The sequence below is a fragment of the Streptopelia decaocto genome (assembly GCF_964273445.1).
Source record: "Streptopelia decaocto genome assembly, chromosome: 6".
NCBI classification, from domain to species: Eukaryota; Metazoa; Chordata; class Aves; order Columbiformes; family Columbidae; genus Streptopelia; species Streptopelia decaocto.
The window spans coordinates 52159458-52174093 of NC_138660.1; the positions used below are offsets into that span (position 1 = coordinate 52159458).

The 14636-nt window shown below is 50.3% G+C and overlaps 1 protein-coding gene across 9 annotated transcripts in view; it reads left to right on the forward strand.

Annotated features, from left to right (window-relative positions):
* TNS1 (tensin 1) overlaps nt 1-5905 on the forward strand; it is a 54471-nt gene extending 48566 nt beyond the window's left edge. For all 9 annotated transcript variants that reach the window (XM_082056726.1, XM_082056727.1, XM_082056728.1 and 6 more), the window contains 2 exons: nt 343-375; nt 1420-5905. In XM_082056726.1, the coding sequence (XP_081912852.1) occupies nt 343-375; nt 1420-1564 (178 nt within the window). In that variant the 3' untranslated portion in view covers nt 1565-5905. The remainder of the gene's footprint in view (nt 1-342; nt 376-1419) is intronic.
* The last annotated feature ends 8731 nt before the right edge of the window (nt 5906-14636 follow it).

Genomic DNA, 14636 nt, shown 5'->3' on the forward strand with positions numbered 1-14636 from the left:
GCCGTAACCCGGGGGAGTAAGTGTTCCCTGCCCCTTTCCCTCCCTGACACTCCTGGGCTGCTTGGAGAAGGGTCTTTGCTTCCTTTGTCCTCCTTACTCCTGCGGAGGGCAGGGATGAAGGGTCCCCTTGGATATCATGGGGCAACATCAGCTTCTCCTGGTGACTTCTTGGTATCTCCAAGCCTACTGGGGGAGAGGAGTGTCATGTTTTTCTTCCATAGAACCAAGCCTGTGCAAAGCCAGGCTGGCCCTCCATTGTTGTTACTGTGGCCCCCATCCCATCCCCATCTCTCTGTAGGGTGCAGGAGGCACTATTCCTCACACCTTCTCTTCTCCTTGCAGGTGGACTAAAACTGATGGCAGTGGCCCGGCCAAGTAAGTACTTTCTGTGCTCGATTCCTCCCAGCTGCTGTCGGGGTGGCTCCTGCTTGTGTTTGAGCATTGGCTGGGAGATACCCCATACAGGGCAGTGTGAGATGGGCTCAGCTCCTTGCTGCAGGAACCAAGCCATGTGGCCATGGTTCTGGGTACTCAGGAAGCACCTTTCAGCCCCAAATTTCTGGTCAGAGCAGGCATGGCCCTGACTGAACTGGCCTTACTGGAAACTCAGTGGAGTCAGTGAGAGGCAGCTCATGGAGCAGAGTCGGGGGTTATGCTGAGGGTGTGTGAGTCACCAGCCAGCCCTTTCCTTTCCTCCTGTCCTCCCTGTCCTGACCCACAGGAGTGCAGAGCTGCTGGCTGAGCCCATTTCCAGGGGTCAGTTCCCACTAATTTTAGCCATTGTGTTAGCAAAGGGTTTTTTATTAGGATGTCCAGCTGCTGAGATATTTCCCCTCTCCAATTAGAAATGCCACGGCCCGGGCCTGTCTCACATTCTGTTCCCCCATATTTATAACTTGAGTTTGCATGTTCTAATTAAAAAAAAAAAAAAAAAAAAGGAACATTTTATTTATCAGACAAGAGACAGACAGAAATAACCGTATGGTGTTACCCAGTGCCCCATGTCCCCACATGGCCTTCCCAATGTTATGGGATCTCTCATACAGGGTCTACCCTGATGCCCAGCCCATCATATCTCTGTGGTTTCAATGGTCATTGCCCAAAGTGAGCCAGTGTTGTGATCATCTGGAAGGTCCCTTCCTGGGAACGATCTAGGGAAGGGTGGCAGGGATGGTCAGAGCAATGGAGGTTTGGCCAAGAGATTATGGAAATGCAGTGCTGGCCTTGAAAGAAACTGCAGCAAAGGGAAGAGTAGACTGGTTTTCATGCAGACTGGTTGTGATGTTTCCCTCTGTGCAATGTGAGGTGGATGTTAAAGAATGAGAGGTGGACAAGACCATGCTGGAAGAGGGTTATGGTGTTCCTTGTGTGAGCAATGCTGTCAAACCTCACTGAGCCTCTCACCTTCTCCCCACCCAGGCTCTTTGGCTTTGTGGCCAGGAAGCAAGGAAGCACCACAGACAATGTCTGCCACCTCTTTGCTGAGCTGGACCCGGACCAGCCAGCTGCAGCCATCGTCAACTTTGTATCCAGGGTCATGCTTGGCTCCGGCCAGAAAAGATGAGCCGGTGCTTGCAGGTGATTCTTGAATTTTGGAGAAGGACTTGGAGCTGATCCGAGAAGGAGTGTGAGGAAGTGCATTGTGGGAGAGGGAAGTGAATCGGGGGGGAAAAGGGTTGGAATTTTGGAGGAAAACAGCAAACAACAAACAAAAGCCCTATGAAACCCTTAAGAACTCAACACAAGTCAAACACACACATAGAGGAACCAAAACCACGCACCTACATAAGAGAGCCACAAAATCGTGTCAGACGGGATGCATGATGTCTCAGCACAGGGACGGAGACCAAAGAGAAGGCAGTAGCAAGAGGTGTGTTGCCAGCTTTCAGCATCACAGTCCTGAGTTATGACATCCACTTGGGACCAAACGTGGGACCATGACTGGTGTTTTCCACCTGGAAAAAAAAAAGGAGACAACCAGCAAAACCCATGGAAGAAGCTCCATCCCATCAGATCCATTAGTGAATGTCTGCTGCATGTTTGAAACAACACATAGGTGATAACGTGGGCTGGGCCTGCAGGACACTGGAGGAGATGCCCTTGGAAACCTTCTCTTGCATGGCTGCAGTGGAGGGTCCTCGCTGGCCCTCACACTTCTCCCAAAACCTGCTGGCTGCCTGGTGACTTGCTAGGGTTTTTGGGGGGCTTAGTCCTGAGCCCTCCCATCCCCAGGGAGCTTGGCCATGGGCTGACCTCCATTGCTGACCCAGAGCCCAGCGCTGGTCACAGGTGAGCAGCTGTGAGTCCACCCAGACAGGAGGGTCATGGCATTTCCCCACCTCCCTAGGGGTGCTTTGGTGCCCCATAGCCCTCGGGGCAGTGTGTGTGGGGGGCTCCTGCTGCTCCTGGGGAAGGCAGGACCCTCCCTGGGAACCTCCTGGGAGGATGCAGAAATTAACCTCCTCTCCCATCTTCCCCTTTTCCCTCCCATCGCTAGTCCTCTTTGGCAATTTTCTCCTGCAGCCCGTCACATGCTCTCTTAACACAGAAACCAAAACAAAACAGAAGGGAAAGAAAAACATTGTAATAATAATAATAATTATAATAATAGTGGATGCTGGCACAGGTGGGTTCCCTGTGCGAAGCAGCAGACCCGTGGCCACCCCTGTCTTGCTCTTCAGAGACAAGCAAGTGGTTTTTAAATTGCATGGACGTTCAAGTTGCACGAAAGGCGAATGACTACAAGTAACTCAGGCGCTTTTTTCTCCTTTTGTTTTGGAGGCCACGTTAAAATAAAAAAAAAAGATAAGGAAGAAAGTTAAAAGAAAAAAAGAAAAATGAAAAAAAAAAAGGACCTGCAGTCGCTGGGCAACTTTGGCTCAGTGGGGAGGTAACAGGTCCTCTGAGAGCCACCCTGCTCAGCACGCGTGTACCCAAAAAACTGGCTGGCTGGCTGGAGGCTCACCCTCCCCCGAATGCACCATAGTTTTGCAGTGACTTTGGTGCCGTCGGCTTTTCCCTTTGCTTTGGGAGGTGTGGAGGGCCAGCTGCGGGTGAGAGGAGCGCAGGGGCCCCCATGCTGCTGCAGCAGCGGGGGATCATGGTTCGGGGACAGCAGGTGGAGGTTCCAGCTCTGTGATGCTGGGGGAGGGCAGAGGATGCCTTAGGTCATACGTGCAGGTTTGGGGTGGGGGGAATGGTCATTGCTGAGCCCTCTGCTGCACATATCCCCCTGAGAGCGTTTTGGGAGAAGTTTTCAGTGCAAAGTGGCCCAGATACTCTACTGGGGGCAAAAATGAGAAACATAGCACTGCAGCCCCCCGAGAAAGCTTGCCTCCCTTGGACTGCCTTTGCCTTGATAGCTATAATATATGTACGAGCTATACTGACGAAATACTGTAAGCTAACAAAATTATAAGGAGGAAAAAAGGTTAAATTTACACTCAAAAAATATTTATTTTTGCCATATCGCTTTATGCATATCATATCTCCCCCATTATATCTGCCTGCCCCACCTTCCCCTGCCCTGGGGAAACACCTTCATGTTAAAAGAAAATGCAGAGCAAGGAAAAATGCAGATGGGGGAAGAGATGCAGGGGTCCCCCGTGTCGGGGCAGCGCGTGTGTGTGCCCGGTGTGCGTGTGTGTGTGTGTGCGCGTGTGCGTGGGGGAGCGGCGTGGGTGCCCGGAGGGGCTGGCACGGCCGGAGGCTGTACTGATGTGTGAAAGGATGCATAGCAAGGAGTTGGTTGTGAGATGGTGGCAGGACAGGAGGTTCTAGGGGGGCTTCCCCCCTCCCTGGCCACACAGATGCAGAGGCCTTTTCATTTTTGTTGTTTCCAAAAAGCGATTCCCTCCTTCTGCGAAATTCAAGCAAGATGAGAGATGATCTCACCTGTAATCTCCTCACCCTGCCGCTTACCAATTAGAGAAAACACTGTGTTAATAGATATATAAAAATATATTTTTGAAAGCCTCTATTTTTCAGACTCGGTTTTCTCACTGCTAAGAAAAGAGATGATAATAATGTAATTTTATTTTAATCTGCTGCCTCGGAAAACGGTGCTTGAAACTCCCATTCCTCTTTTTCTCCCTGTACAAATGAAGCAGATCTAAGCACCCCAGAGGTGCTGTGTAGAAGCCAACCCCAGCAGATACGTGCCGACAGCATCACACTTGCTTTGGGCCGCGAGCCACGCACGGCTTCCCCACTAACCTGCTAGATGGAGATTAAGACCGTATCCATATCTCGAACACTAACAAAATTGTCTGATGATTATTATTTTTTTTTTTAACAGAGCTAATCACCTTCCAATGATGTAGCCAGGTGTTTGTCAGCTCCCTTTAATGGCACTTTTTTTCTTTTTGTCTCCTTTTTAAAGTTACATTTTTAGATGTAACTACCCTTTCTGTCCCCAGGAGAGACCGTCAGCTGGCATTGAGGATCACCCAGCTCCTGGGGTTGGCGGGGACCCAGTGTTGATACTTTTTCCTTATGAAAGGGACAGAAAATACTCTTTATTTTTATTCTTTGGTTTTTAAATGCAGTCATGGTATTTGAGATTTGAGCTTGCACGAGTTAAGCCCAGCATATGTTTCGTTGTAATCACACTGCCGTTGTCAGCAGCCGGATGGTATCTCTCTCTCACACAAACACACACACAAACACATCCCTTCTTCCTGCACAAAGAACTGCATATATTCTTGCCAAAGATATCCTTAAAAACGCACTTTTCCCTACATATATAGATATATATATATATAATTTTTTGCGTGTGTAAATTTATTGTATGTGCCCTTTTTGTGTTGAATTGTTCTTCAGAGGAGCCCCTTCACATCCATCCTCCCTTTGCTGTCAGTGTTGCTATTTGTTGGGAAACTCTCCTTGGGGGGAGTTGCTTGCTGCCTGTCCCAAATGGTAGCACCTGCAAGATGGAAAATGTGGGGATCCCGTTCAATGGGGCTGCCTCTGGCTCTGCCCCCCAGGAGGTGTTTTGGGGGATGATCTGTGTCATCATCTTCTGATGGGATGCACCCATCTCACGGTCTTGGCCAGGTCCCCCATTGCCAGTGGAGATGGGAGCTCAAGGGTTTAAGCAAATAAACGGAGTGAAGTTTGGGGTTGCTCAGGATGCAACATTTGCTGTCTGCCTCCTGGTCAAACCACACATGGAAAACAAACCAGGTAGGGAGAAAAACCCAACCCAGCCTCCAGGCATCGCTTTTCCAGTGAGTTCAACCGCCTGAACCAAAGTGCAAAGAAAATCCCCACCCAGCAGGTTGGGTGGGTGAAGAAACCAGTTGCCCCAAAAACCCCAGACAGGAGCATCAACAAAAGGCAACCCTTCCCAAGGAGCAGGCAGGAGGATCAGACAGCAAAGGAGCCCGCAGGGGCTTGTTTCATTTCATTCGTTTGTTTTGCAAATTGCGAGGTTGGTTTGGGGTTACTCTTTTTTTTTTTTTTTTTTTTTTTTTTTTCCTTTCCTTAAAAAGGAAAGGAAAAAAAAAGAAATAAAGGAAGCAACCTGATGTTTCTGTTGGCGGATCATGTGCCGCCGTGTTATTCGTGGTTTTTTTGTTGTTGTTGTCTTTGTTACTTTCGGAATGTTACAGATTTATTTGCTAATCAGTGTTAATGAACAGTTTCAAACTTTTAGACTTGCCCATTTCTGTGTATTTATATAGATGGAAAAAGAATACATTATATTTTGTATCTTTGTGCCCATAATGTCGCGCGTGTAAGGATGACTTTGGTTGTACCATGTCCCTGTGTGAATGTGACTCTGCTGTTGTCTTCCTGTTGTACAGACGTTGGATTCTTTGCTGTTCATTGTATGGCTTTATAAAGTGGTAAAAACAACAAAAAAAAATCAGTTATATAAAATATACTGTTGCTTGGAATGTCAGCTTGGTGTCTGGATTGTTGGAAATGTGTCTTGAAATTTAAGGCAGTGCAGGAATAAATGCTCTGTTCTTTTTGCACAGGGGGAAAAAAGAGAAGAAAAAACCGTAAGCCCCGGCGGGTGCTGTGTTTTCTCTGGGCTGTTGTTCCCCCTGTTTTCGGCAGCAGATTGGGGCCCCAGGACAGCCGGTGGGCGTGGGAAGCAGGGGTTGTGCTGCTGCTTGTCATCCTCCAGCCGCAGCTTGTGTTCACCAGATGCTCACTAACCAGACAGCCCCAAAACTTCCTACGTGGCTCCAGCTCGGGCTTTTGTTAACCAGGAGGGATCTCTCTGGCTTGCCCTGCAGACACTAGGTGCTCTTCAGATTCTGTTGCTTTCTCCCAGGTTGCCTTTAGATGCCATCTGTCCAGCCCTGGGCATCCTCTTTGAGTCCATTTCCTGTAGTGGAGTGGGATAGGAAGATGCTGGTATGGGGTCTTTTGCCTTTGTGAAGGTCTGCTCCCATCAGATTCCACTCCCTGCTCCTTTCGAAGCCATCCTGCCCCCCCATGTCTGGCAAAACTCCCCTCAGAGTCTCAGGCCTGGCTTTTCTAGCTCCCACAGAGCAATTCCCAGCATCCGTCAGAGCTTTCAGCCCCCGGCACTCTGGCTCCACTCCTTCCCATTCTCGCTGAGTTGGTGGCCAAGACCCAGCCCCCAGGATGGATTGAGTTTAATTATACAAGAAATATCAGCCAGAGCAGCGGCAGTTTCTCTGGCGCCAGCACTGCTGCGGCTCAGAGGCTCAGAGCTTCTCCTGGGAGCCGGCAGCACTAAAAATATATCCAGCCTTTCTCTAAAATAGCTGTGGGGCGAGGGGTGGATTGAGGGGGCTGCTTGTGCAGAGACCCCGTGCTGTGGGGCTTCTGCTGGGAGGTGAAGGCAAGAGGGATAAGAAAAGAAAGGAGAAGGGATGGTTTCTGGCCCCCCAGAAATAGCTGTGGGGCTGTGGGTGGGCACCCAAGTGACATGCCCTCTGAGCCAGGCTGCACCACAGGACCTTGGGAGGTACCTGGAGTCTGCCAGCCTTGGCCTCGGCTGTCCCCTGTCTACTCGCTGGCAAGACGGGATCCGCAGCCTCCTCTCCCTATCCAACACCATGGGGATGGTATTTTCTTGCCAGCTGCACTTGGTTTCATTTCTTTCCTGATTCCTGCTTGGACTGTCCCCCAGGAGCTGGCAGCAGCCACCTGCCCATTCCCAATACTCCTGCCCAGCTGGGATGGATGCTGCTGGGTGTCCCCAGGCAGCAAGGGGAGGTAGCGAGTGCCTGGCGAGGTGGCATGGACAGGCTATTCCTTGCAAACCACAGACTGCTGTGCATTTCCTGTCTTTCACCCCTCCTTGCCCCAGCTCTTTTTCTGCAGTTAATTCCCCATTTCCTTTCCAAAATTCCTCGGGAGCTTCTGGTTTCTGTTTTTCCTCGACATGTTCTTATCTGCCACCCGTTTCCCCTCGCTGGCTTTCACAGTGCAGGCTTTTCAAGGTCTCCCTCTTTGCAGCCTACTGCCGTGTCCAGGCCAGGCTGGTGGCTCTGGTGTGACCATCAGGAAAAGCAGGTCCCACCAGCTCCATGCCAGGAAATCTTGCCCCCATCACATCTCCCCAGGCCTATTGAGTCCCTACCTTCAGGTTCTCAAATCTGTTTTTTTTTTAATTTCAGCCCGTGCTCTGGAGATTCAGGGCCAACCAAGGGAGTGTTTCTTGCTGGGTTGTGAAAGGTGACAAACTTTCTTGCTCCTCTCTGCCTTCTGCTCCAGGACAAAAGGGGGTCATTTGTGGTGCATGGGGCAGTTTCCTCTTCCTTCACTTTTACTCTTTCCCAGGCTTTTTAGTTGTGCTGGGGCCCCCTCAGAAGTGTCCCCGAGGAACAGAAAGTGTGACACAACCTTTCCCCAAGCAAAGACCAGGAGCAAGCCAGGGTCCCCAGGGTGGGAAGGGTGGAACAAACCTGATGTGGGCAAAAGCCACCCTGAGGCTGGTGCGACCCATGCTCATGTCTGCACACTATGCAGCAAATAGTGTCCCCATCCCCTGTCCCACTGGTGTCAAACCACTCCAGCCGTGTCCTCCCTGCTGATCTGATCCTGCCTTCACCCCGCCGCCACACAAGGGAGGGACTTGTCCACGTGGAACTGGGCCTGACTGATGCCACATTGCTGCCAGCCAAGCATCCGTGTCCCATCTCCCAGACCAGCTCAGGCTCTGCAGTGCTGCGGACAGGACAGACTGGGACCTCAAGTGAAAAAAACCTTTTTGGGTGTTGAAGTCAGTCAAACGTGCTAGAAGGATTGATCAATGCCCCCCCGCTGGAGGAGGTGGGTGTGCTGGACAGAGTACTGCCTGCCCCACACGCACACACCCTTGTGCAACACACTGCACACAGATGAACTTGGGCACACACACAAGCTCACTTGGTGAGCTGTGCATGTGGGAGTGCTGGTGCCTCCCTGCAGGCTGCAAACCCAGCCTTGGTGTCCAGGATATCGCTGCTAATTTACTGCATCCCTGAGCTGCTTGGCCGCTGTGTGCAACGGTGATACCCTGAGCCACAGGTGGAGGTGCAAGGGCTGCTATTGGCACACAAAACTGCGACTGGGCAGCACCAAATCAGGACCTTTAGAGGTAAAAGAGAGGGATCTGCCAGCTTCCCTCACTCCAGCAGCCCACTTGGATCTCTCTCTGTTTCCTGGGCCAGACTCTCAGCCTTTCCCTGGGAGGGGATCAAGGCAATTGTAGGGGACAGTGCGTGTCTACATCCAAACCAGCAGGGCCTGGGGAAGGCCATCATAGGGTTGGCGGTGAGAAAAGCCATCCCAAAAATAGCTCTAGAGTCTTCATTGACATCGCAGGGGGAGGTTACCGCTTTGAAGGGGGCATAAACTTGCAGCCTGTGGTACAGGAGTTACCCACTGTCCATGGCTGTGGTGGACTGGAAAAGGCAACAGAAGGGAACGTGGGTTAAATATTGAATAAAGAGGGAAACATGACACTCTGGAATGATTCACCTAGAGAGAGAGTGGAGTTGAAACCTTGGAGGTGTTTGAGGGCAGGGGGGAGGGGGGCTGGGCTAACCCTTCCTCAGAGCAGAGTTCTGGGCTGTCACTTGGAGAAGCGTGATGGGTAGGACTGTGCTGTCCTTCTGCCTTGTGAGGTTCTGGCTCCATCTACAGGGATGTGCCTTCAAGTGATGGAGGCCCTCGACTGACACACAACCCAAAGCAGGCTGGGCAGGAGGTAATGACTCCTTGCCTGCAGCCAGCTTTTCCTGCAGCTCCTCTCCCGCAGCACACCTCCGAGTTGTGCTCCTTCTGCTCTGTTATTGGGGGACGAGCTCAGATGCAGATCGGCTTGTAGGTTGCTGAGATAAAGGGGCTGGTAGCCTGGCTGGTGGCTGCAGGACCGGGGTGCAGTAAGGGCACCCTGAGACGGGTGCAGAGCACTCCCGGCACTGCTGATCCCAGAGTGGCATGGTCTGCACAGCCTCTGCCAGGCCCTGCCCGCCTTTCATCTGAGTGCAGCCTAAAGATGCCTTCAGTGCCAGTGACTCTTTCCAACCCTATGGAAGATCGTGCAGCTACAGGGACCATGAAGTCCAAGCAAATCAGGCGGCAGCCTAATTCAAAAGCTCAGGTGAGTGAAAGCAGAATTAACCAGGTCTCTTCTCCTTGGTTAGTTGATGCTCAGCTTGCCACTGTCCTTCCTTGGATGCCCCTTACGCCAGCAATTTCAGGTGGGCGTGAAGAAGTGACAAGTTAGAGTCTGGACTAGCACAGCATGCAATAGCCAGGCAGAAGAAAGCAATGTGGGTTAGAGAAGGGATGTGAAGCACCTTGTTAAAAACCTCTCTGCCTCAGCCCAGGACAAGGAAGTTCTTCTAACTTGTTCAGTGGTCCTTCATTTCCCACCTCATTCCTGCTCTGCCTTATATCTGCTTCAAAGTACACCATCTGATGGCCTCCAGCTGGCTGTATCCATGTATCCTTGTGATGGGCTAACCCAAGAGGAATTGTTCTCTGCCTCCTCATGTCTTGATGGTTTCAGGGTGACTCATATCCTCCTACCTTGTGGCTGCTACCCTATATTCGCACCGTCCCATTGCTTTCCCCACTTGGCCTTACATGGAGCTCAGGCAGTGCCCAGCAGAAGCAGGCACACAGTTCATCTCTGGTGAAAAGCAAGCCTTCCACACATGTTACCTGGGGCTCAAGACATCAGTATGTCCTGGTGGCAACTGATCCCAGCAGAAAATTGCCAGTTGATGGCAGGCAAGAGTGTTTGGCCTCAAAATGGAGGTCATCGTTTTGGTCTCCAGGCTCCCTTCTCTTCATGTCTCTGCCTGCCAGACTGAAGGCACAGAGGGATGTGTCTCTGTCCTGGTGACACTATGACAGCTGTGTGGCCTTGGCATGTCCTTTGTGGTGGCTTTCTGGTGGTGATGATAGGGATCCTGCTCTGAGCCTTCCTGACTGAGTCAGGGCAACATACATGTTCAGTTTGCAATGGTGCCAGACAGCTGGGACAGTCCTCTGAGAGGGCATGTGTCTGTATTCACAACAGGAGCAAAATATGATAGAAATACCCTTCTGATCTTTTTTCTCTCAACTCTCCTACGCCCAAGCTCCAGTGCTATCAGCTATGTTTCTCCCACCTCTCACTTCAAAGAAAGGAAAGAAAAAAGGAAGGAAGAAAGGAAGGAAAGAAGGGAGGAAGGGAGGAATGTAATATTTGCAGGCTCATTGTTTTAAGCCTCCAACAACTGGATACAACAAGCCACCAGTGAACAGCTTCTCGTGACTGTGCACAGTGCCCTTGCCAGAAGAGCTCTAATGAAAACCTCATGTAGGAGGGGAGGTTGCGTTGAATCAAAGCCAAGTGCAGCAGGAACCTTGGTCCTGGTGTAGCGGAGCTCTGCTGGGATATGCTGCAGTCAATCAAGAGGCTGGGAAGAAGAGGGAATGAGCAGTTTACTGCTGAAGCACCTCACTATCTTGGCTGTCTGTGAAGGGGCTTGTGTGAGAGAAATCTATCTTAACAGGAGGTGCTTAGGAAATGCCTTTGGCTTTACTGAGATCTCGGATTTTCCAGTGCTGCTGGATATCTTTTCTGAGCCACCCTTGCCCATCTCTCCAGGTGGGAGAGCAGAGGGGATAAAAGGTTCACCTACCAGCCTTGGAGTAATCTTGAAAGGCTTCTTGCTTGTGTGAGCTCCCTCTCTGGCCTGGGATTTTTCCAAGTGCACTAGGCTGAGAAGGGCAAAAACCAGAATGAAAGCCTGGGTGGGAGAAAATGGTTGTGGTGGGTCAGAATGTAGTCTTTTCCCTTTAAGACAGTTTGGCTTGAGCCAGTATCCCAGGGCAGCATCAGACGACTCTGTCTGGTCCTTCTAGAGTTTTACTGTGGTATTAGGATGACCCCTGGGAGATGATTCCATGGTTTATGTGCATGCAGTGGTTTCCAAAATGCCACAGCTTTGACAGCCTCTGGCTCCTTGTGAACCTTCAGGACCTTTGGACACCTATGGCCATGATCACCACAGCTGAAATCTCTTCTTCCACTTATAATAGAAAGTTATTTTCCACCAGCTTTTCCTGTGCTACTCAGTTCCCTATGGATCTCTTGTGGTCACCCAAGGCAGGAGGGAAAAAGGTAGTCCCTGTGCACATTTTGTCCAGCACCATCTACAGAGACCTTTTCATGCATGTGGAGGCAGAAAACTCCTTGGGAGCACCAGAAAGGTTTGTAGGACATGCCTGGGATGCCAGAGACATGTGGAGCAGCCAAGTTGGCATTTTGGCAGAGTGCCACTAAGTAGGACGTGAGGAGAAGCAGGAACCTGTGCCAAGGTCCTATTTTAAAGCAGCCCCCCTTGAACCCTTTGATATGGATAGTGCTGGGGATAGGATTTCACACATCTTTATAGCTCACACTTCTACGTGAGAGAAATCTCAGCCTTGCTCAGGCAGGTTGCTATCCGCCTTGGCTTGCAAGTGATGGCTGTCCTTCATTCCCAAGGGTCCTCAGCTCCAGCTTCGGCCCAATGCAGAGGGAGATCCTAGATACTATCCAGCTCTTGGCTGGTGCTCATTCCTGGCTTTCCTCCTCTTCACTGCAAAACAGGGAGACATCTCCTTTACAGTCACTTCCAAAACTGCTGCAAGAGGGAAAGGAAAATAACCATGCAGAGCATGGGACATGAACCCAGAGACTCTAAACATCGTCTGCCTGGCCTCACAAGCCCTCACCAAGGTTAGCACTTTGTTATCCCACCTCTGCTCTCTCCCTCAACCTCATTTTGATCAAGTGCCCTGTCAGAGCCACCAGCCCTTTCGGAATAGCTCCAATGGAGATGCTGAAGGGTTTGGTAATGCAAGTCCAAAGCTGGTAATCTGAGCTCCTGTCGTTTTCCCTATGAACTCTTAGATGCTCTACCACCCGTTTCCTCCCTTTTCAGTTTCTCCAGACCTTTTATTATCCAGGGAAAAATACCATGCAAAGGTCAGGTACTCTGCTCTGGATGTAGGCTTCCTCCCAGCCCGAGGGGAATCTCCTTGCTGGCACTGTGGGCTCACACCACTAGAGGTCGGCCGGTCCCTACCGATGGGACCGCCGAGAGCAGGAGAAGGGAGCAGCCGGCCGAGGATGACTTCCAACAGCTTGGCTGATGGAGCCGTGTGTGTGTGTGTGACAGACACTTCCTCTCGTATTGACATTTCTACCGGCCCCGGGCCAGCTTTCCAGGCTTGGTGCTGCTCCTCTTATAGATCCGTGTATTTGACACGCTAGAAAAAAAATCAGGTGGTTAAGGGCAAGGGAGTGCTGGAATAGCTGGAGTGCCAGCTTTCATGGTTAAAAAAAAAAACAACAACAAAAAAATTGAAGCAGGCAGCCAGTGCATACAGAGCTCTGGCAGCCTCAGAGGCAGCCCCAGCCATTGGAGAGGTGAAGAGAGTCACCCTCAGCCTCATGGAGACAAGTCTCCATGCTGTTTGGAGTCCTCCATTGCTCAGTGACCTGCATGAACTCGGAAAGTGGTGATGCCCTCAGGACTTTTAATTGAGTGTGAAACCCTAATAACCAACAGGTGTGGATCCCACCACCTGTCAGTACAATTAGAATCAGGGATTCATAGTAGGGGAACAACCAGGGGCTTTAATGAAGCTCTAGCTCCTGCTTTGCTCAGTTCTGTCCATCTATAGAGCAAGGGAAGAAGCTCGTCTGGTGTACCTGGAGAAGGCAGGCTGCAATTAAACTGCATGTGTTACTAAGAGTCCTTCAGTTCAACAAAACTATGAGTGACGGCTGGTGGGTTGGTTGTAAATATTGCATTAAATGGATAATGAAGGACAGGAGCTTGGGTACATTGGCTTCCCCCTGAAACCACCCTTTGTGCAGCTTTCCTTTTGGTCTGGCTTGTGTGACACCAGACCTTTTTGTTGGTGTTTTATCCAAATAATATGTGAGACAGGCCCCGCACAGCTTTATTTCTCTGTCAGAGCCAGAGATTAACGTGTGCTGAGGCAGGAAACACCAGCAATATTGCAAGTGGCTTCTTGGGCCAGGACCCAGCCACCTTCCAAGATGCCTGGAGATGGGCTACTGGCCATGACATAGTTAGCCCAGATCCACACTGCTTTGCTTATGGGCATACCACAAAAATCTTTCTCACCAACTTTTAAAATTCAAGGACCCTCTTCCCTTTCTGGAACATGACCCCCAAATGTCTGCACAGAAGCTTTCCTACACTGTCTGCTCACAGCTAGACTGATCTTAGACAAGTCTGGTTTTACTTTTATTTATTCAGAGGTTGCTTGTTTGCTTGCATGTCTGAGGTCTTATCTATTACAGTCGTTGGTTTCTCAGTTGTCTTGCAGGATGCTACACACAGGGTTGATGAACCATGGTTCCATGAAGAACCCATGGGATGATGTTTCAACAGATTTTCAGGTCTCAGGGAGTTGCTGGAAGGGGGGAGTAGTTCCCTCATTTACCTGTCTAGGTTTTAGGTCACTGAAGGAGCGAACTACTTGGAGGATGTGCCTCACTCCCCTGGGTTGCAGCCAGACCTGATTCCATCCAGATGCTCTCTAAATGGCTTTCAGATGTCTCTCCTTTAGAAGAACGGCTTGGTACCTAACACCCAGTTTGATGCGTGGCTCAGACAGGCTGCTCCCCATCCAGCACTTCCAAGAACTCAGTGATCCAGCGGCTTCCTCAAGTCGCAGGCACTTAGTCCTGCCAAGCCTTCTCCAAGGAGATGGTGATGACAGAGTTCACTTTACGGAAGGGGAGAAGCAAGACTACCTCCAAGTATTGTCCCTTCCAGCAAGGGAGAAGTGGTCGAAAGAAACTGCAAAATGCTGGAAAATCGGATATCTGCACTGGTCACGACTGTCCCAGCAGTGGAGGGAACCTTACTGTATGGATGTCAGCCTTCTGCTGCTGGACTTGGCTCTTAACTTAAAAGAAACTGAGCCTTAGGTAGTTTGAACTCAGTATCTCAGTTCTTCCATTTGTTACCTAAAGCAGGCCAATTTTTGTAATTTTTGGAAACTGATTTCATGTAATCATAACCCAATGGTACAAGAAAAAAATACTTTAAATAAATATCGGCATGTTTTGTGACACGAAAACCAGATACAGTGTATGGAAAATATAAGCTCCTTCCATCTGGAAATGGCTTGGGATTATCTAC